Source organism: Rissa tridactyla, chromosome 19 (assembly GCF_028500815.1).
Source record: "Rissa tridactyla isolate bRisTri1 chromosome 19, bRisTri1.patW.cur.20221130, whole genome shotgun sequence".
Lineage (NCBI taxonomy): Eukaryota > Metazoa > Chordata > Aves > Charadriiformes > Laridae > Rissa > Rissa tridactyla.
This window is the reverse complement of record NC_071484.1, coordinates 2,572,597-2,599,716: the sequence shown is the minus strand read 5'-3', so window position 1 is coordinate 2,599,716 and position 27,120 is coordinate 2,572,597. Positions and strand designations below refer to the sequence as shown.

General features: G+C 62.8%; 2 protein-coding genes across 3 annotated transcripts; both read left to right on the top strand.

Moving 5' to 3' along the window:
• Positions 1-1,487: 1,487 nt before the first annotated feature.
• KIF18B (kinesin family member 18B) lies at positions 1,488-13,021 on the top strand. Of its 2 annotated transcripts, none has more exons than XM_054224418.1 (15): positions 1,488-1,849; positions 4,588-4,745; positions 5,212-5,316; positions 5,565-5,675; positions 7,188-7,385; positions 7,609-7,785; positions 8,161-8,235; positions 8,355-8,461; positions 8,785-8,905; positions 9,132-9,247; positions 9,988-10,202; positions 10,955-11,501; positions 12,250-12,345; positions 12,520-12,611; positions 12,894-13,021. In XM_054224418.1, the coding sequence occupies exons 1-15, from the start codon at positions 1,504-1,506 to the stop codon at positions 13,013-13,015; spliced, it is 2,586 nt and encodes an 861-aa protein (XP_054080393.1). In that variant the 5' UTR covers positions 1,488-1,503; the 3' UTR covers positions 13,016-13,021. The 2 variants fall into 2 exon arrangements, with proteins under 2 accessions (XP_054080393.1, XP_054080392.1); XM_054224417.1 differs by having other exon boundaries at positions 10,952-11,501.
• Positions 13,022-18,046: 5,025 nt separating this feature from the next.
• On the top strand, positions 18,047-24,037 carry GFAP (glial fibrillary acidic protein). Its single transcript, XM_054224419.1, has 9 exons — positions 18,047-18,522; positions 19,458-19,518; positions 20,899-20,994; positions 21,076-21,237; positions 22,205-22,330; positions 22,544-22,764; positions 22,978-23,021; positions 23,615-23,700; positions 23,996-24,037. Exons 1-9 carry the CDS (start codon positions 18,047-18,049, stop codon positions 24,035-24,037), a joined length of 1,314 nt encoding a protein of 437 aa, XP_054080394.1.
• The last annotated feature ends 3,083 nt before the right edge of the window (positions 24,038-27,120 follow it).

Below are 27,120 nucleotides of genomic sequence, written 5' to 3'. Positions count from 1 at the left end.
GGACGTGGCCCAATTAGAGGTGACAGCGGGTGCCTGGGGCCACCGGCCGCCTCCTGAGCAGCTGCGGCAGGGCGGGAGGATGGGAGCCATGAGGGACACGGGGGTGGCCCTGGGGGCCGGGTGCGGGGGTGGGCGTTTATCCCCTCGCCGGTCCCCGGTGCTGGTTTCTCAGCGCTAATTACCGGGGGACGAGGTGGCGGCCGGGCAGCGGGGGTTCGTTAGGGTTGAGGCGGTCAGCCCTGAGCTGTGAGGGGAAGGCCGCCATTAAGGCCTGGCGCGGCTGCATTCACCCACCCAGGCTGGCACCAGGGGGGACCCCGGGCCCCCCAGCGGCACCCCCCCGGCCCTTGGCTGGGCTCTGTCCACCAGGCAGCGCTCGGGTCGTCGGTTCGCGTGCCCTCAGGGGGCCGCCCGCGCCCGTCGGCCACGGCGGCAATGGGGATGGGGAGGGGGGAAAGATGGCGGCTAGCCGGGGCACGGCGGGACTACAACTCCCGTGGGGCACCGCGCGGGGCGGGCGGGGGGCGTGGCGCGGGGGAGCCAATGGGAGGGGGCGGTTTAGCGAACGGCCAATCAGGAGCGGGGGGCGTGGCCCGGCGGGCCGTTTGAAAGGGGTTGGAGCGACGGGTGAGCACCGGTGGGGGCGGCGGGGAAATGTCGATGGAGCCGGGGGAAAAGGGGGTCCCGGGAGGGAAATGGGGTCCCGGGAGAGGGGTGCGGGGTCCCGGGGGGGCGGGCAGGGTCTATAGCGCCCGGGGGAGCCATGCAGTGTTCGGGAGGAGGCGGTGAGGGGGGCCCCGGAGGCGGTAGGAAGGGCCCTGGGCGGGGCGGAATGGGGCTGAGGGGCCTGGAGGAGGGGGTGCGGCTGTGGGGAGGGGGCTATAGGGGCACGGAGGGGGTGCGTGGCTGTGGGGAGGGAGCTATAGGGCCGTGGAGGGGGTGTGGGGCTGTGGGGAGCGGGCTATAGGACCACGGAGGGGGGTTGCAGCTGAAGGCGGGGGACGGACTATCGGGGCATGGAGGGGGGTTGTGTGGCTAGGGGGGCTATAGGGGCCTGGAGAGGGGTATGGGGGCTTGGGGGGGTGTGTGTGGCTGGGGAGTTCTGGGGCTATAGGGGCCTGGAGGAGGGACATGGCTGGGGGAAGGGGGGCTACAGGGCCCTGGAGGGGGGGTGTGTGTGTCAGGCTGGGGTGTCCTGATGGTGTTGGGTGGCAGGGGTGTCACAGGGGCTATAGCGGCCCAAAGGGGAATGAGGGGTCGTTGGGGAGGCTGGGGGGCCCGAAGGTGGTGTGGGGCTATGGGGGGGTGGCTATAGGGGCCCTGGTGGGGGTTAGGACAGGGAAGGGGTGGGAGCAGGGCACGGGGTGGGGGTGCGAGGTCTTGGCCTCCCCCTCCACTCCGTCACCCCCTGGCTGACCCATACCCCCCCCCCCGTCCTCCCCACCAGAGTGCATGAGACCCTCAGGATATTCCAGCCCAGAGCTGTGTCCTGCAGCCGGCACCATGTCCCTGCCCCAGCTCCCCACTGTCCCCATGGCGCTGGGCCCCCCGCCTGAGGAGGGCAGCGTGACCGTGGTGGTGCGGGTGCGACCCTCCGCCCCCTGCGAGCGAGAGCGAGCTGCGCACCCCGTCTTGCGCATCGTCGACCAGCACGTCCTCGTCTTCGACCCCGAGGAGCCCGGCGGTGCCTCGGGTGGCGTGCTGCCCACCCGTGGGCCCAAGCACCAGGGCAAGGACCTGAAGTTTGCCTTCGACCGGGTTTTCGGGGAGAAGGCCACGCAGGAGGAGGTGTTCCAGCACACTACCCACGACGTGTTGGACAGTGTCCTCAATGGCTACAACTGCTCCGGTAAGACCCAGCAAGCGCCTCTTATCCTTGCAGGAGCTCCTGCTCCATCCCTCCCGGGCTGGGTGGGCTCAGCGGAGCCGTGGTTTTATTTTGGAAGCCCTCGAGCAGTTGGGGAAAGTGGCAGGGGGAGGAACACGACACCATCAATGCAAAAAGATATAGCCTTAGACTCGTTGGTGGCACCAAGCTGGGGCGGTTGCAAGTGCGATCAGGACAGGGACGATCCTGACATGGAAATGTCCCCTAATCTTGGCAGGTAAATGAGAGGAAGTGAAATGCGAAGCGTTCTGATTGAATCACAGAATGGTTTGGGTTGGAAGGGACCTTAAAGGCCACCCAGTGCCACCCCCTGCCCTGGGCAGGGACACCTCCCACCAGCCCAGGTTGCTCCAAGCCCCGTCCAACCTGGCCTTGAACCCCTCCAGGGATGGGGCAGCCACAGCTTCTCTGGGCAGCCTGGGCCAGGGGCTCACCGCCCTCAGAGTAAAAACATTTCTTCCTGAGATCCAGTCTAACCTTCTCTTTGTCAGTTAAAAACCGTTGCTGCTCATCCTGTCACTACAGGCCCTAGGTCTCTCTCTCTCTTTCTTGTCAGCCCCCTTAATACATTGAAAGGCCCCAATAAGGTCCCCCTGGAGCCTTGTCTTCTCCAGACTGAACAACCGCAGCTCCCTCAGCCTCTCTCCGTAGCAGAGCTGTTCCAGCCCTTGGATCATTTTCCGGACCGGCTCTGACGGGCCCGTATCTTCCTCCTACTGGGGTCCCCAGAACTGGACCAGGTGGGGTCTCAGCTGGAGCAGGCAGGGTGAGATCTGCCTGGGCTGGAAAAGCAGGCGAGGAAGCAGGGTGTGAAGTTTAACACGGAGGAGTGCAAAGTCCTGCACCAGGGATGGGATAACCCAGGAGCCCCGTACAGGGAGGGACCTGGAGGTCCTGGCAGACAAGGAGCTGAATGGGAGTCGCAGCGTGCTGCGGCAGCAGCGAAGGCAAGGTCTTGGGCTGCATCCACCGTGGCATTTCTAGCTGAGGCAGATTATCCCACCAGCTGCTTGTCAGGGTGCTGCGTCCAACTCTAGGCCCCCCAGCTCCAGCAGGACGCAGGTGGAGTGGAGAAAGTCCAGAGGAGGCTGGAGAACCTGCCCTAGGGGGAAAGACTGCAGGAGTTGGGGCTCCTCTCCCTGGAGAAGAGAAGGCTCAGGGCAGACCTCATCAGTTGTTGAGTACTTGAAGGGAGGCTGCAGAGAGGATGGAGTTTCTGCCATCCTGAAGATGACAAGGGGCAACAGGTACATGTTGCATTGAGAGAGGTTTCATTTCAATGGAAGAAAAACCCTTTTTACAGTGATGGAACGACATCCCCAGGGACACAGCCGAGTCCCCATGGCTGGAGGTGTTTGAGGCGCTATGGACAGGGTACAAGATAATCCCATCCAGGCTCCTTTCTCCTTTTTGTGATGGTTGGACTAGATGATCTGAAAGGTCGCTTCCAACCCAGGCAATTCTAGGACTCTGATTCCCACAAAAGCTGGGACCAGATGGTGTCTTCATCTCCCTCCCAGTCCCTCCCAGCCCAGGCTCTTCTGTGATACTGGAGGCTGCAGCGGTGCTTGGCACCCTCAGAGATGGGATGTAGAGGATGGAGATGGGCGTTGGGGTAGAAAATGAGGCTGGGCAGACGCTTTCCAGGCATTTCAAGGGATGAGGATCGCTTGCTCTCCGCGCTCACAGGGTGGGAAGGATGGGAAGAAATCAGGTGGATCCATGGCACAAAGAGCACCTTGGTTTCACCATCCCTTCCCAGCCCAAATCGCCATAACGGGCAGAGCTTCGGGAGGATGCTGAGTTTCGGAATGGGATCTGGGATGGAGCAGACACATCTCAGGGTTCTTTGGGCACTGCCGTGTCCCTTGCACGTGTCTCCCAGGCTGGCAGCAGCGCAAAGCCGGGTCTGGGAAGCTCCGTGCCAGGTCTGAAAGCTCCTCGCCGGCCGCCGCAGACCCTCGTGCTGTTCACAGGCTGTCAGCCGACGAGTGGCTTAACGAGCCCATCACTTCTGCGAAGCAGGCACCGAGCGGGAGACGACTGCTCTCCTGTCTAATCACGTGCCGGGCCGGGCACTGGGACTGGAGGATGCTATTCCTGGCTCTCCAGCGTGCTCTGTGAGCCGTTGAAGGCTGCCTCTGTCACCATGCCCACCTGGCAGGCACGGCTCGTGTCTCTATCTGCATAAAATAACTCCGGGATCCGTAAATGAGAGAGTTGTGAAGCACCGAGTGCTGCTAATGGGGAGAAGGGCTGAGGCTCTCTAGCTGAGCGTGTCCTGCTCTGATGGTGATGCTTCAAAGAGGATGTTGAAGGATGGGGGGGAAAGTGAGATGAATTACAAGGTCTGGAAGAAGAAACACCTTCTGGCGAGAGACGGGGGAAGGGGGCTGCTCAGCTTGTTAAAGGGGAAGGTTCGGGGTGACTTGAGCATCGAAGCAGGTGATGGTTTGGGCACGCGCTCTGTCTCTGTCTGATGAATTAGAGAGGCTGAAACGAGGAGAAAAAAAACAAAAACCTGCACTAACGGGTAGTGCAGCCAGTGCGGAGGGTAATTAGCATTGCCTTGTCTCCGCAGAGCCTGTGAGCGACCCCCGCCACAGGGGTTGCTGCGGGAAGCTCTCTTCCCCGGCACTCCCTACGCCGCTCCCGTTAATTAACGATCGTTTCCACCGTCTACCCTTTTCTCCTCCCAGTGTTTGCCTATGGCGCAACTGGAGCGGGAAAAACCTACACCATGCTGGGCTCGGAGAAAAACCCCGGCATCATGTACCTCACCATGGTGGAGCTCTACAAGAGGATCGAGGCCAGGAAGGAGGAGAAGAGCTGCGAGGTCCTCGTCTCCTACCAGGAGGTACGCTGCCGCCGAGCCATGTCCCCTCCTGCCTCTGGGTCGCTTTTGCTAAGATTTGGGGTTGATCTGGAGCCCGTAGTGCCACGCTTGAGGCTGCCAGCTGTGCCCAGTGTCACCAGGGCAGCCCTAGAGCCCGACTGGAAGCAGGCTCACCCATCCAGTTTGGTGAACTGGTGCTGCTGGTTTCCCCCGTCTGGAGTTGGGGAATTTTCTCTTCCGTGCCATGGTCCCCGTAGGGATGAGGGCTTCCTGGCTGAAAGGGCTTTAGAGGAGCGGTGGCATGGTGTCTTGCCAGTAAAGCCCTCCCAAGCTGTCCTCTGCGTTTAGAGCACCATCGGCTGCTCTCCAGGTCCCGGAGGTGGTGGTGGGGACACCAGGTTGTGCGTGACCCTGGGGTACAAAGCTCCTCTCCCTGCTCGCTGCCGGGGAACCAGACCTCAGCCTTACATCGAGTTCCCTGCTCCAGGTGTACAATGAACAGATTCACGACCTGCTGGAGCCCAAGGGCCCTCTGGCCATCCGGGAGGATCCCGAAAAAGGAGTCGTGGTTCAAGGACTCTCCTTCCATCAGGTGGGTATAAAAATGGGCACTGCCTACGCCAGTTCTGAAAGCGAGCGCCTGTCCTGGGGACACGGCGGGGTGTGAAGATACGGGGGTGCTGCCTGCACGGCTCTTGGCTGGCAGCAAACGTGACCCCGAGCTGAAATGAGCCCCGCGGAGCTGCGGGATGCCTCAGCCTGCGTCGCCGTGGCCGCTCGGCATCTCAGTGCCTGTGTTCGGGATACGCTGACACCTTCCCTCTGCCCATTCTCTCCCAGCCCACGTCGGCAGAGCAGCTCCTGCAGATGTTGGCCAACGGCAACAAAAACCGGACGCAGCATCCCACCGATGCCAACGCCACCTCCTCCCGCTCGCACGCCATCTTCCAGGTGAGGGCCGGCGGTTGCGGTATCGCTCGGGAGCTGTGCCAAAAAGGGGGCTAGAGAGCAAGCCCCTGCCAGGACCAGCGTCGTGGGGTTCCTGCTGCCGCTCGTAGCATGCCATGGGGAAAACCGGAGTGGTCATGGCTCTGAAAAAAGAGGAACGGGGCTGGGCAGGCCACTAGCCAGTGCTGCAGCAGGACAGCACGTACTGGTGGTGCTGGTGGCCACGTCTCCCCGGGCAGCCCCGTACTCCCAGCTTGGCGTTACGTCTCCCAAGGGCTGAAATTTCACTTTGGGCTTTTGACTCTTGTCGGCTTGGCGTGAGGGAGCCGTACCTAAAACCTGACCCAGAGCAAAGCGGGGCCAGTTATCGCTGGCTCGTGCGTGTTCCTCCCCCCAGGTGCCACGGGCAGGCTGCTGTCTCCTCTGTCGTGTCCCCCTTGGCACCGAGCCAGGAATTACGCTTCCCTGGGCGGGGGTGTTGGGGGGGGGGGATGTCTGTAAATTTGGCCCCTGCTTTGTCAGTGCTCTCCTGCACAAACCTGCCTGTTGATTTCAATTCCAGCCAGGCCTTTCCCTGAATTAGCAGGGCCGTCACGGCTGCGTGGGGAGACGGAGGGCTCTGACTGTAATTTCAGTCTGGACCTGGTGCTTTGCCTGTTGCTGCTTGCAGGGGGGAAGTCCAGGTGCCTGGATGCTTTCCCAGCCGGCTTCCCAGCTGGGCTTGTCGGTGGGTGCTGGATTCCTGCCTGCCGCGAATCCATTAGCTGTGCTGGAAATGTGCCCTTCCCGCTGCCGGCTCTGCATCCCGGCAGGCGAACCACGGTCTGGTGAGGACACAGGACCAGTTACCAGCCTCTGTGGCACCTCCGGTCCATGCAGGAGTTGCTCCTGGGGGGCTGAGGGTGTTACAGGGTGGTGGAGGAAGCATTTGCTTCTCCTGGGAGATCTTTAGGGATGCAAAAGGGGAAGTTAGGAAGTGATGCTGCCAGGGGAGTCTCGGTGGCTGTGTCCCTCCTTGCCCACACCAGCCGGGAACTGGGCTCAGCACAGAGAGCCCTGGCTGGATGCCTCCATGGGGGCACTGCCAGATCGCGTCTGGGGGCTTGCAGCCCCCGTTGCCGTCGGAGTTTGCTGGCGAAGTCCACAGTCGGAGTCAAGGCTGGGGCTGCTGCGTACATGAGCACTTCCAGGGTCACGCCGGGGCTCTGGGTTGGCGCATTGCCCTTCCGGGACCCAACCAGCTGGACCCCGCTCGCTCAACAAGCGTAGGAGATGCTGATTATTTTCCGTAGCTCTGTCACTTCTTGCGAGATCCCTTCCGTGGCTTTGCTACTTGTGTCGTCGCCAAGTTTTTGGCTTGTCTTCGCAGCGTGCCGGGCTCCTCTGCTCGATCTCACAGCCCGTGTGATCCCCTTTGCCATCCTTTTATAAACATTGAAACCGGCGGTGCTGCCTCCAACCAGCAACCCCGTGTGCCTTGCTGAGCTGCGGCCCCACCGATCTCTGTCCTCGCAGATCTACGTGAAGCAGCAGGACCGCGTTGGTGGCCTCGCTGGGGATCTGCAAGTGGCCAAGATGAGTTTGATCGACCTGGCAGGCTCGGAGCGAGCTTCAGTCACCAACGCCAAGGGCGAGAGGCTCCGGGAGGGTGCCAACATCAACCGCTCACTGCTGGCCCTCATCAACGTCATCAACGCGCTGGCTGATGCAAAGGTAATGCTGATCGCGTGGCCCTGCCGGGCTCTGGCCCTCCAGGGAGGGTGAATGCGGGGGGTGTCTTCCAGCGATGGTCTGGCCAGTGCGGTGAGGACGGCAGCCTGGGCTGGGCTCCGAGAGGTGCCGTGGGATGTGCGTGGCCGTTCCCTTGCGACACAGTATTCGGACCTGAGCGCTCAAGGGCCAAAAGCTTGAGCGGACTCTTGATCTCTTGGTACAGAGCAAGAAAACCCACATCCCCTACCGGGACAGCAAGCTCACGCGCTTGCTGAAGGACTCCATTGGTGGCAACTGCCGCACCATTATGATCGCCGCGGTGAGTCCCTGCATGCTGGCCTACGAGGACACCTACAACACCCTCAAGTACGCCAACCGGGCCAAGGACATCAAGCTCTCGGTGAGGACCTGGTGTTGTGACGATGATCTCCTGTGTGTTTGGGAGCTGCTGGGGATGGGTGGGAAGGAGCCTGGTGCCTGGTGGGGTATGTTAGTGGGTGCCTCCCTTCTCCAGCTTGAGTTTTCCAGCTCTGGGGGTGCTGCACTGGGCAGAAAGCGGTTGATGAAGCTGCAGACACTGTGTGCCTGGTCTTCTGCTAAAGCTCCTCAGCCCAGAGCCCAGAAAGGCTTGTGACCAAGACAGCGGGTCCCTGAGCACTGATTGTGTCCACTGCAGCCACCCTGGAGCCTGGAGGAGGCTGAGGAGCTGTGTCAGGAGAGGGACACGTGCTGCCCCAGTGCTTCCTTAACCTCTCCCTTGTCCCCGTCTCTGCAGCTGAAGAGCAACGTGCTCAGCTTTGACTGCCACGCTAATAAATATGCTGTGATCTGCGAGCAGCTGAAAGCAGAGGTGAGATGCTGGCAGGGAGGGCAGGGTGCTGTCTTTAGCCGTGGTTTGCTTGGGACGCAGACCTCCGAGCTCCTGGGGGTTGCGAAACCATCTAAGCAAGAGATGATCCTTCCTCGCAGGTGGCAGATCTGCGGGCAAAGCTCCGGGCCTACGAGGACACTGCCCGGCAGGCAGAGAACCAGGCGCCACAGCCTGCCCTCAGCTCCAGCCCGGTGGAGCTGCCCAGGTGAGTCTGGTGGGGAGGAGGGACAGAGCTCAGTGTGACCTCCTGGTGTCCCCCGGGCCAAGGACCCTGCAGGGTTTTAGTGCTGGTTGGAGCCCGGGGCGTCCGTCAGAGAGCAGATGAGCTTCTCTGCTGGTGTGCACCACCATCTCGACTGTGGTTGGGTGTAGTTAGAACCTGGGGGACCACAGCGCGTGAGCACCGAGGGAAGCTGGGTTCCAAAGGCCAAATCTTCTGTTTGAGCCATCCCAAAACTTCTTACGCAAAATGACGGCTTCACCAGAGGATCTTCTCTGGCTCAGTGGCTTCTTCTCTGTCTTCTGTAGGCTGGAGGAAGCTATCTCGAAGACATGCTTGGCCCTGGAGGATGAGATGGAGTGTAATGGAGAGCAGCAGGAGCTGGAAGCTGGATGGCCTGTTCGTCTGCAGCTGGAATCGGTGGAGGAGGTGAGAGAAGGGACGGGCAGCGTGGGAGGGCTTGGTGTGATGAGCAGGGGACTCAAATACCCGCGTGGGGCACGCTGGGCGTGCTGGGAGAGGGCAGGAGCTCAGCCTGGGGTCCTGGCTTGGTACGTGCCAGCGAAACCCTTTCCCTTCCCAGCTAACAGAGAGTTTGGGGACCAAACTCAGCTCAAATATGGGCTAATCTCGAGCTTTTGGGTGGTTGCTCCAGGCTCCAGAGGAAAAGCCTCCCAGCAGCCCCGGAGCAACCCACCAGAGAGACGACCAGCTGGAACCAAAGAAACCAAGCTGCCTTCTACAGGGGTTGTCCGGCAGCCAGACAGAGACGTGAGTGTTCTCGTGCCGTCCCTATGTGCCGCTTCCCCTGGTTTGCCTACGGAGGACGGGTTGTCCACCCTCCTGTGTTGCATGTACCCATCCCACGGATGGTCTAGATGGACGTGCGCCCCGGTCTTTGCAGATGACTGCCTGCCCTGTAAAATAAGGGGTTTGGCCCTTGAGGATCTAATCCCACAGGATAATCTGTCCTGGAAATGCCAGCAAGGAGGGTTTCCAGGCACAGCGACTGTGTGAGCCTTAAGTGCACGTCGTTAGTCCTGAAATTACCTCTGCGAAGTCTTTCCTCCTGCCTCAGCTCCCCCAGGCCCTGCCCTGGCAGGGCTCCCGTGGCACCATCTGCGGATGTCTCTGCCCCGAGCGTCTTGGCGGAATGAACCTCTTTTAGAAAGGTCTCTGGAGGGAGGCTGGCCTCGACGCGTGCCTGGATCCTGGTCTGCCTCTAGCCGAGCTAACGAGTGTCTGAGGCCTGGCAAAAAGCCTGTGGATGCCGTTTGGTCCCTTGTAACCAACAGGCGAACGTGCAGGTCGGGTTGTCCAGCAAGAGATTTGCAGCTTGGGTATCTCGCAGCTTCAAAGCTTGTCTCTCTTCCCTGAAAACTCTGCTAATAGGCTCTGCCTCGCTCAAGGAGGCGTCTCCGAGGTGATGCCGGTGGTGCTGAGCCTCTGGTACTGGTGATACTGGCTCAAGCTCACCTACTAACCGGTTCTTGGGTCTGTCTCTGTCCCAGGCTTGTAGCCGCTATCCTGAGCGTTGCCCGAAAGCAATATTCCCTCCTGAAGGCTGCCAACCTCCTAACTCCTGACATGGTCTCGGAATTCGAGGAACTGGAGCGCCTGGCCCATCAGGGGGCTGGTGTAAGCCTGGAACAAGCCACGTCTCCGAACAGACCCTCGGAGGTCGGCGGGGCCACCCCAGCCCAGGAGACGCAGCAGGGCTGTGACGGTGAGGGGTCTCCGTTAGGGACGGTGGGTGCCGTCCCCTCTCCTCTGTCTCGGGGTGCGCTGGAGGAGCCGGTGGGGGTGGGAGCAGCTCCCAGCCGTGGGCACAGGGCAGAGAGATGAGTTTCTCCTGACGTGGTGCCCGGCGGGTTGTGCCGAGAGCGGCTCCGGCCTGGCTTTGTAGAGCGATTCAGGCCAGCCAGCATCTCCAGCAGCCCGGGGCACGGCAGGAGCCGCTGAGCAGCCCTTGTCTCCGGGGAGCTCAGCATGTTTGTGCAAGTCAGCTTAAACGTGAGTGATGTTTCTGCTCCAGGAGACCAAAGCAGCAGTTCTGATCTTCATTTTTTTTTTTTTTTTTTTCCATCTTGTTTACTCCTCCATGGTACGTTTTGCCCAAGACCATCCGGCTGTAGCCTCCCAGCCGGTGGCCTGCATCTTCCTCCTCACCCTCAGTCCCAACGCACCAACCCCATAGCGACGCCGTGGGCTCTGAAGCCTGTTTTTCCAGGGACAGACCACGGGGTGCGCTCGCTCTGGGACCAGTCCGGTGCCTTTAGGGCTGGCGAGGCGCAGGAGTATTTGTGCTGGCTCTTTTCCTCTGGGTTTAACGCGGTTTGACGGAAACACCCGCTGGCAGGCGGCTGCTGTAGGGTTCGCTGAGCTGTGACGGGGGGCGGAGGGGGATGCCCCGAGGTCTGCGGGTACCTGGGAGCTGCAGGCAGGGAGGTGACTGTTTCTCCTCCTCTCCTTCAGCAGCGGCGTCTGTCGCCATGGCCGGTGCCCCTGTGCCGAGCGCTGCCCTGCAATGCTTGCAGCAGCTCGCTCCGCTCTCCGGTCCCACGCCGACAGCTCCCAGCCCCGCTAAGAAGAGGAGGAGGTCTGAGATGAACGATGACAACGCTTCCCAACTGGCAACTCCCTGCGGCCCCAAAATGCGGATAAAACGCCAGCGGAGAGGTGGGAAAGAAGCCGAGACTCCCGAGGTGACGCAGAGCCCAGGCAGCCCCTGTCTGAAAGCGGCAACCCAGACGCCCCTCGTCTCCCCGGTGCCGTCGTGTTGCACCTCCAAAATCTGCCCGCCGACGGTCACCAAAAGCCGCGTGCCCCTGGCGATGTCGGCCGCACAGAACTGCTGCACCCTGCCTGCTGCGCCCGTCCACGACCTGAACGTGACTTTCGAGATCTGCGACGTCGGCGATTCACCCGGCGCGGCCAAGCCGGTTGCCTTCAGCCTGTCCGAATTCCCCGTCTGGGACAACATCCAGAGCTTCCTGAACAAGCGGGACGGTCCCGTTGCGCCCAAGTAAGTGCTGCCCTGTATGGGTTTCCCGCGTTTTTGGGGATCCCCTTCCGTGGCCTCGCCGTCCGGGCGGATCGCTGCAGCCCGGCTCAGAGGGGAGGCTGGGCCCGCAGACGGGCAGCCAGCGGGCCGAGCTCGCGTGTGAATCGCTTGCAAAGATAGATAAAAAGCATTCCAAGGAAACCTAGTTCTCCTTGTCCCTTTGGACACGGAGGAGCATCCTCCAGATGGCTTCTGGAGCCCGAGCGCTGGTGGGGAAGAAGGTGAGGCATCGCCTCCCCTCCCCGAGGGGTTGGAGTGAGGGTCGGGACTGCGCAGAGTCAGGGGGGTTTTTTGGGTGGTTTTTTGGGGTTTGGTTTTTTTTTTTTTTTGTTATTGCTGGTGCCTCAGAGAGGCTCTGGCTCTTACAGAGCTGCGTGGATGTGTGTTGACCATCTGAATCCAGAGCTTGGCACTCCCTCGGTAACGCGGGACACCCTTAGGGTCTCCCTGTCTCCTCCTATAGCTCTAGGAAACGGTCCCTATGGAGGGTAACTGGGGAAACTGAGGCACGGGGGAACGGCCCTGCCTCAGGGAGCAGCAGTAGTTGGGTGGCTGCCACCACCTGCGCGGATCTCCTGAGGGTTTATCCCTGTCTGAATTATTTTCCCCCACAAAACCAGGCAGGTTTCTTCTGACTTCTGTTGCCTCCCAGCCCCATGAGAGCGGGCGCTCGGGATCTGGCCCTGGCACTAACCCTCTTTTCCTGCAGAGCCTGCGTCCCGCTGCTTCCTGTGAAGAGTTCCTCCATCCCAAAGCCCTCCTCGGTTTCCAAAGTGTCCGCACAGAAGCGGAAGCGAGCGGAGAGGTGAGACGGCCGCCTGTGCCCCAGGGCGCTCCTGTGCAGCAGCTCCTGCCCCTGCTCCCACTGGAGCTCCAGGCCCCATCCCTCGCCTGTGACATCTGGGGACAACGGGGGACCTCTGCCCTCAGCCTCGGCCTTTAAAATGGCCTTTTTTTTTTTTTTTCCCCTCTTCCCTAGAACCACTTCCCGCTCCCTGGGTGAGCTCCGGAGCCGCGTCCCCCCTGTCCCCAGCAGCAGCAAGAGACCTGCGCCGCCCTCCCGCATCCCGGGTGAGTCCTGCCTCCGGCCCCCCAGCGCCCTGGGGCCGTGCCAGCCCCCTTCCAGTTCAGGGCTGGAGTTGGGGGGGGGAGGAAACACCTGGAATTGGGCATTTGGTGCCGGTGGCAGATGGTGTTTGGGGTTTGCAGCTTCCTGGCTGCAGCCACAGGCTCGGGGAAGGGTGGAATGGGGGAGGGAGGTGGCAGCGCCCCCCATCCCTGCCGGGAGGGGACCTGGGTTTGCTGCTGCTTCTTACCCAGGAGCTGCCTCATCTCCTTCTCTCCTTTTTCCAGCCTCCGACCATCCTTCGGCCCCCCTCACCCGCAAAGGCAGCAAGAACGCCACCAAATCGCTCGCGGCCCCTCGCAGGGCTCCCCCTGCTCCCACCCCCCAACCCATGAAGCTCTTGTGCTGACGGCTCCCCCATCCCTCCCCCCCCCCCCCACCTCCCTCCCACTGTTCAAACCCGGCTGCCAAACTTCTCCCTTTTCTTCTCGCCTCCTTTTTCCCCCCGAATCCTTCCTCCACCCCCAAGCCTTTCTTCTACCCCTAAACCCCCCCCCCCCCGCCGCCAGCTGCCCCCTCTCCTGGTTACGTTCCCCCATTGCGTGTTACCCCCCCCCCACCCCCGGCCTCGGCGCAGCCCTGCGTATATTTTTGCGGCAGATGGATTATTGCTGTTCCCTCTCAGCCCCTCTCTAATCCGCGCCGGGGTGTCGAGTGCTAACAGATGGGTGATGCTAAGAAATAACACGCGCTTTTAATAAATCTTTTCGTTTCCAACCGAAGGGGCGAGGGGAGACGTGCGCCTCTTCCTCCTGGCCTCCCCCTCGCCCCGGGGAGCGGGGCTGGGGTTAACGGCTCCCCTCGGAAAGGGCCTGGAAAAGGCCTTTGCCCCTCGGGGCTGGGCTCCGGGGGGGGGCTTCCCCTCTTTCCCCCCCTCCCCGACGTCTCCCAGCAGTGGGGGGCGCCCCGGGGGGTGCCTTCTGCCCCCTTTGCTGTGACCCAGGGCACAGGCCGGGGGGGGGTTGGGGGCTGCCTGCCCTCCTGCTGCTTTGCTTAAAGATGGGGCAGAGCGTTTCCCGGATCTTTCCCGCTGCTAAAAACCTGTCACTGGCCCCCCCCCGTCCCCGTGTCCCCCCTCCAGCCGCCTGTCCTGGGGCAGAGAGTGGCCAGAGCCAGCGGGGGGGGTCACACTGGTGGAACTGGGGCAGCACAGAGGGACAGCTTCTTCCTGCCGCATCTTTTAACCCCCAGAAGCTCCTTGTCCCCAGCCAGCCCTGTCCCTGGGCCGGGCAGCCCCGACGTCCCCCCCAGTGCCCTGGGACGGTGTCACCAGCGAGGACCAAGGGTTTTGCCTGCAGAAACGCCCGGTTTGGGCCACCTTCCTACCCGCTTGGTGACGCTGCGTGTCCCCATCCTGCCACAAAAGTGACGTCCCTTGGGACAGCCCGTGGGTGACAAGGGACCTCCATCCCCACAGCCTTGCTGCTGGGGGACGGTGACTGTCCCCTCGCACCCCTGTTTCCCCCCTTTCGTGCCACGCCAGGGCACATCTGGGCACTGGCACAGCTGGCCGCCGGCGCCAGCTGCCCTCGGGGGTGACGAAGTGTGGCAGGAGCAGGACAGGGAGGGCAGAGGCGGCTGGGGACGCACTGCCATCCCCTGGGGACCGGGGTCACCACCTCCTGGCAGCGGCACATCTCGCCTTTGTCTTCTCAGAGGCTGGAAGCTTCTAATTAAAACTTCTCAGCCCGCTCCCAGTTCGTTTGTCTCATTAAGCGGCGGGGGGGGGGGGGAGAGGGGGGGGCAGAGCCCGGCTCCGCGTCCCCGCAGCCGCCGGGAGTGACAGCTTTTCCCCGCTTTGATCCCGGCTGCGTAGGAGCGGGGAGAAAATCAGTCTCCGGGGAGCGACGCGGGGGCTGACGCAGGACCCCGCTGCCTCCCCCCCCCCTCCCTGTCCCCTGCCCCGCCAGGGCTGCGCACCCCGGGGGACGGCAGCAAGGGGATGGAGGTCCCTTGTCACCCCGGGCTGTCACGCAGCGTGTGTCCCCAGGGATGTCACTCTTGCGGCAGGATGGGGACACCCAGCGTCACCAAGGGGGGAGGAAGGTGGCCCAAACCGGGCGTTTCTGTGGGCGAAACCCTTTGTCCTCGCTGGTGACACCGGCCCAGGACAAGCGTGGGGACAAGGAGCTTCTGGGGAGTAACAGATGTTGTCCCTCTGTGCTGCCCCAGTGCCACCAGTCCCACCAGTATGACCCCCCAGTGGCTCTGGGTCCCCACAGATCGCACCCAAGGGGCCATGGCCATTGCCACGACCCTCTCTGACCGGCCACTGTCGGTGGCCCGGCGATGGTGGCCGTGGTCCAGCGGGGCCTGGCCGTGTGTCCCTGTCAGGGAGCCTTTCCCGGCCATCGGCTGCCATCTAGCTGCCAGCCCTGTCCCCAGCCCTGTCCCCGCATCGTCCCCTGCACCCCAGGGACCCCCCCTGTCCCCCAGGTCCATCCCAGCAGCCTCTCGGGGCACCCACCGCGTGCTGCTCCGCGGGTGCCACCACGCGTCCCTTATGTCCCCGTGTCCCCAAAACACCCCCATCGCCTGCCCGGGCTGTCCCCAAGGACAGTTTGTGGCCAAGACGCCGTGACTCGGGGGGGACAGTGCCCATGGTGGCCCCGTGCCCATCACCGCTGTCGCCCTGGATCCGTCCCCCCCCCCGTGTTTCCCGGCAGCGCGGTGCCCCGGCACAAAGGCCCCCCACGGCTGTGCCGGCTCCGGCCCCGCACAAAGCCCCTTTCACCCGCCCTGGCACCCGGCCCGCGCCCGCGGAGGGGTCCCGGCCCCCACACCCCCCCCCCACCACCACCACCCCCGCCATGGGCCAACGGGGGGCAAAGACCCCCCCAAACTCATTGCACGTGTGACCGGCGACAAGGCCACAGCCAGGCAGGATCGGGCCCCAGCCCCGGCCAGGCTGCAGCGGTGACCGGCCGACGCCCCCACAGACCCCCCCCCCGGGCTGGAAGGGACTTGGGAGGCTTCAGCCACTTTTAATTAGCAGCCTGCCTTAATTAGCAACCGGCCTTAATTAGCAGCCTGCCCCGCGCTGCCAGCCGGCCTGCCAAGCGCCTCGGCCCCTTGCTGGGGCCACCCGGCTGCGGTGGGGGGTGCTGAGCCGCGGGGGCTCGTCCCGGGGAGGGGGGACACGACACGGGGAGTGTGGGTGTGCGTGCGTGTGGTGGGGGGGGGTGTGTGTGTACGTGCACACACGTGTGCGTGTGTGTGCATGTGTGTGCGCGTGTGTATGTGCATGTGCGTGTGTGTGCACGTGTGTGTATACGTGTGTGCGTGTGTGTGCATGCACACGTGTGTATGCACGTGTGTGTGCGTGTGTGTGCATGTGCGTGTGTGTGCATGTGTGTGTGCACACATGTGTGTGCGTGTGTGTATACACGTGTGTGCGTGTGTCTGTGCGTGTGCATGTGCGTGTGTGTGCATGCACACCTGTGTGTGCATGTGTGCACACGTGTGTGTGCGTGTATGTGCACACACGCGTCTGTGTGCGTGTGTGTGTGCACACGTGTGTGCATGTGAGTGTGTGCACACGTATGTGTGTGCGTCTGTGTGCATGTGTGTGCGTGTGTGTGCGTGTGTGTGCATGTGAGTGTGTGCACACGTATGTGCGTGCGTGTGCGTGCGTGTGCATGCATGTGTGTGTGCATGTGTGTGTGCGTGTGTGTGCATGTGTGTGCACACGTGTGTGTGCGTGTGTATGTGCATGTGTGCGTATGTGTGTGCATACATGTGTGTGCGTGCATGTGTGTGCATGTGTGTGCGTGTGTGCATGTGCGTGTGTGTGTGCATGTGTGCGCGCGTTTGCACACGTGTGTGCGTGTGTGTGTGCATGCGTGTGTCTGTGTGTACATGTGTATGTGTGCATGCACACATGTGTGCGTACGTGTGCATGCGTGTGTGCATGTGCGCGCGCGTTTGTGCACACGTGTGTGTGCACGTGTGTCCATGCGTGTGTGTGTGTGTGCATGCGTGTGCGCAGTGGGTTCGCCACACGTGTGATATCGTGGTGCCCGCGGTGGATACACGGATTTGGGGGGGGTGTGAGCCCGCACACAGGTCCGTGCCGGCCGCATGCGTGGTCTGCATGTACAGCCGTGCACGCGTGTGTGCGGGGGGGGGGTGTGCGTGGCAGGGTGTGTGCACAGGCATGCGGGGGGGTCTGTGTGCACACGTGTGTGTGCGCCTGTGAGTGCACGTGTGTTTGTGTGTACACGTGTGCGCGCACACATATGTTTGCACACGTGTGTTTGTGTGCACGTGTGTGTTGTGTGTACACGTATGTTTGTGTGCACACACGTTTGTATCCACACGTGTGTTTGTGTGCACGCCTGTGTGTGTTGTGTGTGCAGGTGTGTGTTTGTGTGCACGTGTGTTGTATGTGCACACGGGTGTTTGCGTGCACACGTGTGTTGTGTTTGTGTATGTGCGTGTTTGTGCGCACACGTCTGTGTGCACGTGTGTGTACGTGTGTGTTTGTGTGCACACGTGTTTGTATCCACACGTGTGTGTGTACGTGTGTTGTGTGTGCACGCGTGCGGGGGGTGTGTGTGCACATTTGTGTTTGTGCGCATGTGTGTTGTGTGTGTGCACACATGTGTTTGCATGTACATGTGTGTTGTGTGTGTGGTGTGTGTGCACATGTGTGTTGTGCGTGTGCACACGCGTGTTTGCATGTACATGTGTTGTGTGTGTGCACACGTGTGTCGTGTGTTTGCATGTATATGTGTGTTGTGTGTGTGGTGTGTGCACACACATGTGGTGTGTGTGCACATGTGTGTTGTGTGTGCGCACACGTGTGGGGTGTGTGCACATGTGTGTTTGCATGTACATTTGTGGTGCGTGTTGTGTGTGCACACATGTTGTGTATGTGCACACGCGTGTTTTCATGTACGTGTGTGTTGTGCGTGTTGTGTGCGCACACGTGTGTTGTGCGTGTTGTGTGTGTGCACACGCGTGTTTGCATGTACATGTGTGTTGTGTGTTGTGTGCGCGCACATGTGTGTTTGCATGTACACGTGTTGTGTGTGTGCACACGTGTGTTTGTGGCACGGCAGCGAGCCCCCCACACAACCCCCCCCACGCTGCCCCCCGGTGCTCACACCGCTGTTGCCCCGTGGCCACCGGTGGCCACCGCTCTGCCTCCCACCCTGGCGCGTCCCCCGGGTGCCCCCCGGCCGCGGCGTTGGGGTGGGGGCGGCGGGGGGCCGTGCCGCGGTGCCAGGCTGGGTGCCAGGGCGCGTCCGCGCCCGCCGGGCGCCACAAAGGCCGGCTTTTGTGCCTGTTCTTCGGCTCTCTGGCCGGTGGCCACCGCCGGGGGGGCAACCGGGCTCCATAAAAACCCCCGGTCCCGGCACATCCCACCCCCTGCGGCATGGAGAGCCAGCGGCTGTCCTCCTACGGCCGCCGCTTCGGCCCCGCCGCCCCGCTGTACCGCGCGCTCCCCGCCAGCCCCCCGGCTCGGCCGCGGGCCACCCCCCGCTCCCGCAGCACCCAGCCGAGTCCCCGCGGGGGTGCCCGCCTGGGCTGGGGCAAGATGGACTTCTCGCTGGCCGCGGCGCTCAACTCGGAGTTCCGGGAGACGCGCACCAACGAGAAGGTGGAGATGATGGAGCTCAACGACCGCTTCGCCAGCTACATCGAGAAGGTCCGGCTCCTGGAGCAGCAGAACAAGGTGCTGGTGGTGGAGCTGAACCAGGCGCGGAACCAGGAGCCCTCGCGTCTGGCCGACGTCTACCAGGAGGAGCTGCGTGACCTGCGGCGCCATGTGGAGCAGTTGGCCACCGCCAAGGCCCGTCTGGAGATCGAGAGGGACAACCTTGCCGAGGACCTTGGCAGCCTCCAGCAAAAGTAAGGTGTTGCCCCGCGCAGGGTAGTCCTGGGGACCAAGGTGGCCACCAGGAGCAGGATGATGGTGGGGACCAGGGTGGTGATGGGGACCAGGGTGGTGATGGGGACCAAGGTGGCCAGCAGGAGCAGGATGATGGTGGGGACCAGGGTGGTGATGGGGACCAAGGTGGCCACCAGGAGCAGGATGATGGTGGGGACCAGGGTGGTGATGGGGACCAGGGTGGTGATGGGGACCAAGGTGGCCAGCAGGAGCAGGATGATGGTGGGGACCAGGGTGGTGATGGGGACCAAGGTGGCCAGCAGGAGCAGGATGATGGTGGGGACCAGGGTGGTGATGGGGACCAAGGTGGCCACCACGAGCAGGATGGCCCCAGAGAGTAAAGTGGCCACCAGGACAGGACTGAGAGGGACCCCTGGGATGGGTTTCAAGGGGACTACCAGGACCAGGGTGGCCACCGGGACCAGAGTTGCAGCAGGATAGTGATCGGGGTTTTCCTGGGGACCAGTGTGGTGATGGGAACCACGGTGGTGGCAAGGACCAGAGTGACCCCTGGGACCAGGATGGGGACCGGGGTGTCCCCAGGGATCAGAGCGGCCACTGAGTCAAAGACCAGGGTGGCCGCTAGGACCAAGGTAGCCCTGGGGACCAGGCACTGGTGGAGACCAGGGTGGTGACAGGGACAGGGGTGGCAACGGGGACCGGGGTGACCCCTGGGACCGGTGTGGGCGGTGGCGGGGCGGGGGGCGCGGGACGGGCACGTGCGCTGGCACGGGGCGCTGGGGGAACGGGGCTGCGTCAGCCCGGGGGAGCCCGGCCACGGGGCTGAGAGGAACGGTGCTGAGTAACGGTGCTAACGAGTCACGGTGGCCAACGCGTCACGGTGGCCAACGCGTCATGGTGGCCAACGCGTCACGGTGGCTCTGCTCGGGCGCAGGCTGCAGGAGGAGGTGACCCTGCGGCTGGAGGCCGAGAGCAGCCTGGCTGCCTACAGGCAGGTGAGGGCAGGGGCCGGATCCTGCGCCCCCGTCTGCACCCCGGGGGGCTCGGCCCCCAGCTCAGCCTCCCGTGGGGATGGAGCGGGGATGGGGATGGGAATGGCGGGGACAGGATGGCGATGGGGCTGGGATGGGCAGGGATGGGGCGGGGACGGGAAGGGGATGGGGCAGGGATGGGCAGGGATGGGGCAGGAAGGGGCAGGGATGAGGAAGGTTGGGCAGGGATGGGGATGGGATGGACAAGGATGGGCAGGGATGGAGCAGGGATGGGATAGAGACGGACAGGGATGGGGCAGGGATGAGCAGGGATGGGGTAGGGATGGACAGAGGTGGGCAGGGATGGAGTGGGGATGGGCAGGGATGGAGCGGGGCTGGATAGGGATGGGACAGGGATGGATAGGGATGAGGCAGGGATCGGGCAGGGAATGGCAGGGATGGGGCAGGGATGAGGCACGGATGAGCAGGGATGGGGGTGGAATGGAGCAGGGACAGGCAGGGATGGAGTGGGGATAGGCAGGGATGGGACTGAGATGGGCAGGGATGGAGCAAGGATGAGCAGGGATGGGGCAGGGATGAGGCTGGGATGGACAAGGATGTGCAGAGATGGAGCAGGGATGGACCGGGGACGGGACAGGAATGGAGTGCGAATGGACGGGGGGGGCAGGGATGGAGCTGGGCCGGGGCCGGGATGGAGTGGGGATGGGGCAGGGAATGGCAGGGACGGGGCTGGGATGGGGCTGGGATGGGGCACGGATGGGATGGGGATGGGGCAGGGATGGAGCAGGAAAGGGGTTGGGATGGAGCAGGGATCGGGCAGGGATGGGACAAGGATGGGGTAGGGATGGGCAGGGATGGGGCAGGAAGGGGCAGGAATGAGGAAGGATGGAGCAGGGATGGGCAGGGATGGGGATGGGATGGACAAGGATGCGCAGGGATGGAGCAGGGATGGACTGGGGACGGGACAGGGATGGAGTGGGGATGGACAGGGATGAGCATGGATGGGGCAGGGATGGGATGGGGATGGGGCAGGGATCGGGCAGGGATGGACAAGGATGGGGCAGGGATGGGGCAGGAAGGGGCAGGGATGGGGAAGGATGGGCAGGGATGGAGCAGGGATGGAGCAGGGAAGGGACAGGGATGGAGTGGGGATGGAGCAGGGATGGGACAGGGATGGACATGGACAGATGGGACAGGGATGGGGCAAAGATGGGCAAGGACAGGGCAGGGATGGGCAGGAGCAGGCAGCGAGGGCCTGGGATGTCTCGTGGTGGGCGGAATGGGGCAGGGACGGGCAGAAGGAGGCAGGGATGGGGCAGGAGCAGCAGCTCGGGAGGGAGCAGACCCTGGGGACGGTCCCTCCCGTCCCCCCTGCGGTGGCAGGACGTGGACGCCGCCGCCTTGGCTCGCCTGGACCTGGAGCGGCGGGTGGGGACCCTGCAGGACGAGATCGCCTTCCTCCGCAAGGTCCACGAGGAGGTAACCCCATGCCGGGGGGGGGGGGCTCAGGGGGGTCCCGGGGCTCGGGGGGGGCCGGGCTGATCCCCAGTGTCGCCCCAGGAGCTGCGGGAGCTGCAGGAGCAGCTGGCCCGGCAGCGGGTGCACGTCGAGGTGGACACCAGCAAGCCGGACCTGACGGCCGCCTTGCGCGACATCCGCAGCCAGTACGAGGCCATGGCCACCAGCAACGTCCAGGAGACCGAGGAGTGGTACAAGTCCAAGGTGCGCTGGGAGCCGGTCACCCAACGGATGGGTGGCCTTCGGAGGTGTCACCTTCTTGGGGCTGGGGTTGACGCCCCTAGGGTTGGATGGCTCTGCTTGGTGGTGGCTGTCCCCTCCTGGGATGTTGCCTTCTCAGTTGGGTGGTCCTTCCTGGTGGTGGTGCATGGGGTTTGGCATCCCCGCTGTCCCCACTCATGTCCCGTGTCCCGGTTGGGTCCCCACGGGAGCAGGGATGTGTCCCCCACAGTGAGTCACACAGGCACGGTCCCTAAGGAGTTGTGTTCACAGTGACGTGGCCCATGTGTGCCACCCCACAGAGGTGGGGACGTGTCCCCTGTGACATCCCACAGCACCATCCCTCCCACCTGCAAAGCAAGGACATGTCCCCAGCAACACCTGCCGTCAGGGATGTGTCCCATGTCCACTGTCCCACCACCCCAAGAGAGCAGGGATGTGCCTCCACCACACGTGCCATCAGCCGCGTGCCCCACGTGCACCGTCCCCTCCACCTACGAGAGCCAGGACACGTCCCTGGCACCACGTGCCATTGGGGACACATCCCGTGTGCGCTGTCCCCACGACACGTGCTGCTGGGGCCATGTCCCTCCCATGGGAGCTGGGACATGGCCCCAGGACACGTGCCTTTGGAGAAGTCCCTTGTGTCCCTTCCTGCTGTGGGAACAAGGACGTGTCCCCGGTGCCACATCAAGTGCACGTCCCATGTGCATGGTCCTCTCTGCCACGGGAGAAGGGACATGTCCCCAGGGACACATGGCACTGGGGACGCGTCCCATGTGCACTGTCCCACCACCCTGCAGTAGCAGGGACGTTTCTCCACATGCCACGTGCTACTGGGGCCATGTCCCTCCCATGGAGCAGAGCTGGGTCATGTCCCCATGCCATGTGCCATCGGGACACGTCCCTGCCGTGTGTTCAAATCCCATGGCACGTGTCCCCCCGTCACCAGTTTGCCGACCTGACGGATGCGGCCGCCCGGCATGCGGAGGCCCTGCGTGCGGCCAAGCAGGAGGCCAACGAGTACCGGCGCCAGCTCCAGGCCCTCACCTGCGACCTGGAGGCTCTGCGGGGTTCGGTAGGTGATGGCCATGGGGTGCAAGGGGAGGGACACGGCCTCGGGGAGCTGCCACCACCACGGGGTTCCCTGGCACGGTGATGGGGACTGCCACCCAGTGCTGGGGGAAGGGCTGGTCCCCAAGGCTGGGAGCTGGATGGGCACCGTGGAGAGCCCCTTGCTCCTGGGAGAAGGTGGCCATGGAGGGTGTCACCTCCCCTCGTGGCCCCCCAGAACGAGTCCCTGGAGAGGCAGCTGCGGGAGCTGGAGGAACGCTACGCCCTGGAGACGGCCGGCTACCAGGACACGGTGGTGCGGCTGGAGGAGGACATCCGCAGCCTCAAGGAGGAGATGGCCCGGCACCTACAGGAGTACCAGGATCTGCTCAACGTCAAGCTGGCCCTCGACATCGAGATCGCCACGTACCGCAAGCTGCTGGAGGGCGAGGAGAGCAGGTGACAGCGCAGAGGGGGCTCCCTCCTGCCCCTCTCCCCCTCCCTGGCCATGTCCTGTACCATACCCCAGTCCTCGTGGTCCCCCTGGGGTGTCCGACCTGCCTGGGGACTATCCTCCGTCCCTCCTGCCCCAGCCCTGGGCAGGGCTGAGCTGGTGTGGGGGGGGTGGCAGGATCCCGATGCTTCTCCAACACCCCCCCGTCACTCCTCCAGGATCACCATCCCCGTGCAGAGCTTCTCCAACCTGCAGATCCGAGGTGAGGCTGTGGCCACACGTCGGGCACAAGTGGGGGTGGCTTCTGGGGGCTTCGTGGGAGGAGGGACCATCTTGGCTGTCCCTGCCCCATCCAGAGGGACCAGGAGGTTTTCCTCCAAATCTCAAGGAACCAGGACTCCTGGGTTCTCCCAGGCTGGGGGGAGAAGTGTGCCATGGCCACATCCCCAAGGCCAGTGATGTCCCCAAGGCCAATTGTGTTCCCTGTGTCCCCAAGGACAGCCCTATCCCCAGGGATGTGCCCAATCACATCCAAAAGCCACCCACGTCCCCATGGCCAACCACATCTCCAAGGCCAAATGTGTCCCCAGTGCCAACTGCGTCCCCAGGGCTAATCACGTCCCAAAGCCAGCCACATCCTCAGTGCCAACCACATCCCCAACCGCATCCCCAAGGCCAACCACGTCCCTCAGGCCAACAGTGTCCCTGAAGCTGGTCATGTCCCCAGGGCCACTGTGTCCCATGGTTCAGGGTTTTCCAGCCCAGCCTGTTCCCTTTGGGCCCCTCCACTTGAGCGTGGCTGGAAGAGCTACCCCAGGCACTGGGTCACCTCCGTGTCCTGCCCACATCCCCTAGAGACCAGCCTGGACACGAAATCCATGTCAGAAGCCCACGTGAAGAGGAGCATCGTGGTCAAAACTGTGGAGACCAGAGATGGAGAGGTGGGAAGTCCTCATCTGTGTCACACATGCTGCCTCCCCTCCACCCCGCCTCCCCATGGGAGGTCCCCAAGAGGGTCACTCATCGTGCACTTGGGGCCACCATCCGTCAGCCCGAGGACCAGTGATCCCAGTGCCCTGCCAGCACAGATGAGCTGGCTCTGGACCATGGTGGAGCTAAGCCTGGCAGAGAAAAGTGTCCCCATCCCTGTCCCCAAGCTTGTTCAGAGCCCAGGCAGGCTCAGCCAGGGAGGAGAGCCTGAACCCGGCGTGACGGTCCCTCTCCTTCTGCCTCCAGGTGATCAAGGAGTCCAAGCAGGAGCACAAGGAGGTGATGTAGGGCCGGGGAGCCGCAGCAGCCGCACGCTTGTAGCCGTAGCTCCGTAGGTCCTGTCTGACGCTGCGAGGGAGCCCCACGGCTGGGCACGGGGTCGCGGGAGGAGCCGGCGGTGCTTCGGCGGGGGGCATCGCCCTCCCACCCACCCCTCGCCTCTCCCACGTTGCCCCATGCCCCAGGGACCCCCCTGACACCCTGTTCGGGGCTGGCTGACGGCAAAGCACCCGTCCCACCGGGCACCGTGTGGGAAGGGGATGGGCAATACCTGGGGGAGGCGAGCGGTGCCAGGCGGAGCCGAGCTGCCCCGCTGGGATGCTGCGCGTCCCCATGGCACGGAGGGGACGGTGATTTAAGGTCCGTGCCCACGCTCGCGCTGGGTCTCCAGCTCGCCGGTGCCCAAGGAGAGAGCCCATCCTGTTTCGATCTCCACGCACTGGTTGGACAAAACGATGGTGCCAAGAGCATCTCTCCCTGCATCCCGCCTTGCTGCCCACCCTCTGGTCTGGGAGGCCACCCCAAATCTCCCCAGTGCACCCAGGCCCTGAGCATCCTTGGCGGGGGGGGCTGCAGGGTGCAAGGTACTGGCTGGTGAGGGACATTTCCCTGTCACCAAACATTGGTTGGGCTTAACCAAGAGGCAGGGGCAGGACGAAGAGGAGGATGGAGAGGCAGGACACTGTTGGGATGGTATCAAAGGGTGACGAAATGGGGATAATGAGGGGTTCCTGGGGACACTGGGGTGTCCAGGGTGGTTTGTGGGGCCGGAGCAGCGATGGGCACAGCAGGCTGGGTGGCCTCGTGGGCTTCTCCTGGAACAGGGCTATGGGGCTGTGCTGACCCCCACTGGGTGTCCCCCACCAAGGTGTCCGAAGGTGTTCCCATCGCCAAGGTGGGGAAAACCAGTCCTGAGGTTCTCGTGGCGAGGGGTGACCCACGGCCGTGCACCTGGCCCCTCGCCTGGGGGTCCCACGCAGGTGAAAATGGAGAGGAGGGGAGTGCAGAGGAGGAAGAGGAGGAGGGTGTCGGGGCACCCACGGGTGATCTCACAGCAGGAGGTGCCTCCCATGACCCAGGAGTGATGGGGAGGACGGACGGAGCCATCCTCGTCCTGCCTGTCCCCCCCTGGGTCACAATAGGAGCCAGGGGGGACAGGGACTGGGGCTGCCTCTGTCACAATCCTGCCAATGGAGCCCAAGTCCACCCCCCCATGGGCCTTCAAGATGAGGTTGGAAGAAATCCCTCGTCCCTGGGCTCCACGTGGCCCTGTCCCCCCATCCGTCCTCCCCCCAGACCAGCACATGCCACCGGTCCACCCAGGGCCACCGCCCAGCCCCGCGCTCACCCGCAGCCCCCGTCCCACCTTTGATTTAGCTACTGACCACGAGCCAAGCCTGCCCTGATGCCACCTAACGCCGGAGCAATGACCCAGCAGCGCTTCTCGTCCCCCGTAAGCCCTTTGGGATGAGCACACGGGGTGCCACTCGGATGCCATCCCCCTTGTCCCCTCTGTCCCCCTCGTCCCCTGGCTGAGACGCTGAGCCTGCTTTGCAGCTAACGGCTCCAGAAAGGCCATTCCCAGGGGCAGGAGACCCGCGTGCTGCCCAGGTTTGGCATCTGGGGTGGGACGACGGTGGCCCAGGGGGGTCTCAGTCCCCTGCGAGCAGACTCCGGCTGGAGCTTTGCAGCCCACGTCGCTGCTGAATTGATGCACTAACGCCCGCCCGCAGCAGCTCGAGATGAGAAATAAAGCTAACGCAAGCGCTGCGCTTCCATGGTCGTGCCTGCGATGCGCCGGTGACGTGGGTTATTTGGGATTAGCCAGGGCGGTGAGACCCTTTGGAGCCCAAACCAAGCTCGGACTCGCCAGGGGACACAAGCTCAGCGCTGTACCCCAAGGCATGGCCAACGTGTCATGGGGCAACGCCCCCCAAGGGACTGCAGCCTCCCCAAGGGGAGGTGGGTGCTGGAACGACCCCCCCGACCCATCAGGCGGGCAGTGGGGTGGGAGAGACCCCCTTCCCAGGAGGGAGGGAGAGGAAGCAGGGATCTACTCAGGGTTCTTCAACCTCAAACCAGCTCCTTTCCCATACAAACCCAGGCCGCGGTTCCTGGGAAGCTCCTGGGATGGGCTGCAGCTGCCAGGACTGATGGAGGATTTGAGCTCCTGCACCGTCTACGTGGTTCAAGTGCCTGAGCACCACCAGGACCCTCAAGGCTGCCCCCCCCGACAGTGGGATTTCTCTTGGGAAAGCTGAAATCCCCAAAGCACATCCTTGGAAAAAGGAATGGAGATGAGCCCCATGGGGAAGTCCTGCTCCTTGCCGAGGAGCAAGCAAGTGGTCACCTAAACCCCGTAGAGATGCCATCCTCTTTGGAGGACCTGCATAATGATTTTGTCAGGCACAAATATAGACTCACAAGTCTGTGCTGAGTCGGGTGAGTTAAAAAAAACGATCAAAACCCAGAGAAATTTATGAAGAAAATCACCAGACTAATTTGAAAAAAATTATTTTTTCATTCAAGAATGAAAAAAAGTTTAAACCAAAATTTAAAAAAAATGGGCTTGTTCCAGCTAAGGAGCTCAAAGGAAGATTGAACGTTTTGAAACGTTGGCATTCAGAGTTCTCAGCAAGTGAAAAAAAGCTTAAAAAAGGGTAGAGAAAAGCAAGAATTAATTGGATTAAAATAGTTCGGTGGATCTTTTTAGCAGCCTCTTAGAAAAACAGCTCTAATAAATCACTGATGCGGTTCGAGAACTCTGTAGAGCTTGGCCAGAAGATCTCGCAACAACTCCAAGTATTCTTTTGAAAGGGACTATATTGAACTTAAAACCCCACCACAAGCCCGCAGCAGGGCCAGGAACAAATCGCGGCGGTGGGAAATCCCCGCCTGCCCCTACTAAGTCGTGCCAGCCCGCGGCACGGGGAGTTTTCCACATCGGTCTTCACTGTCACGCTCTTGACCCAAAAGGGAGGGTGAGCGGGCGCTGGCAGAATGTTGATTTCCAATGGCCAAAACCTTAGAAATTTCTAACGGGAGGACGGTCCGAGGTGGAAGAGTGACCTGTTGGGGCCGTGGTGGAGATC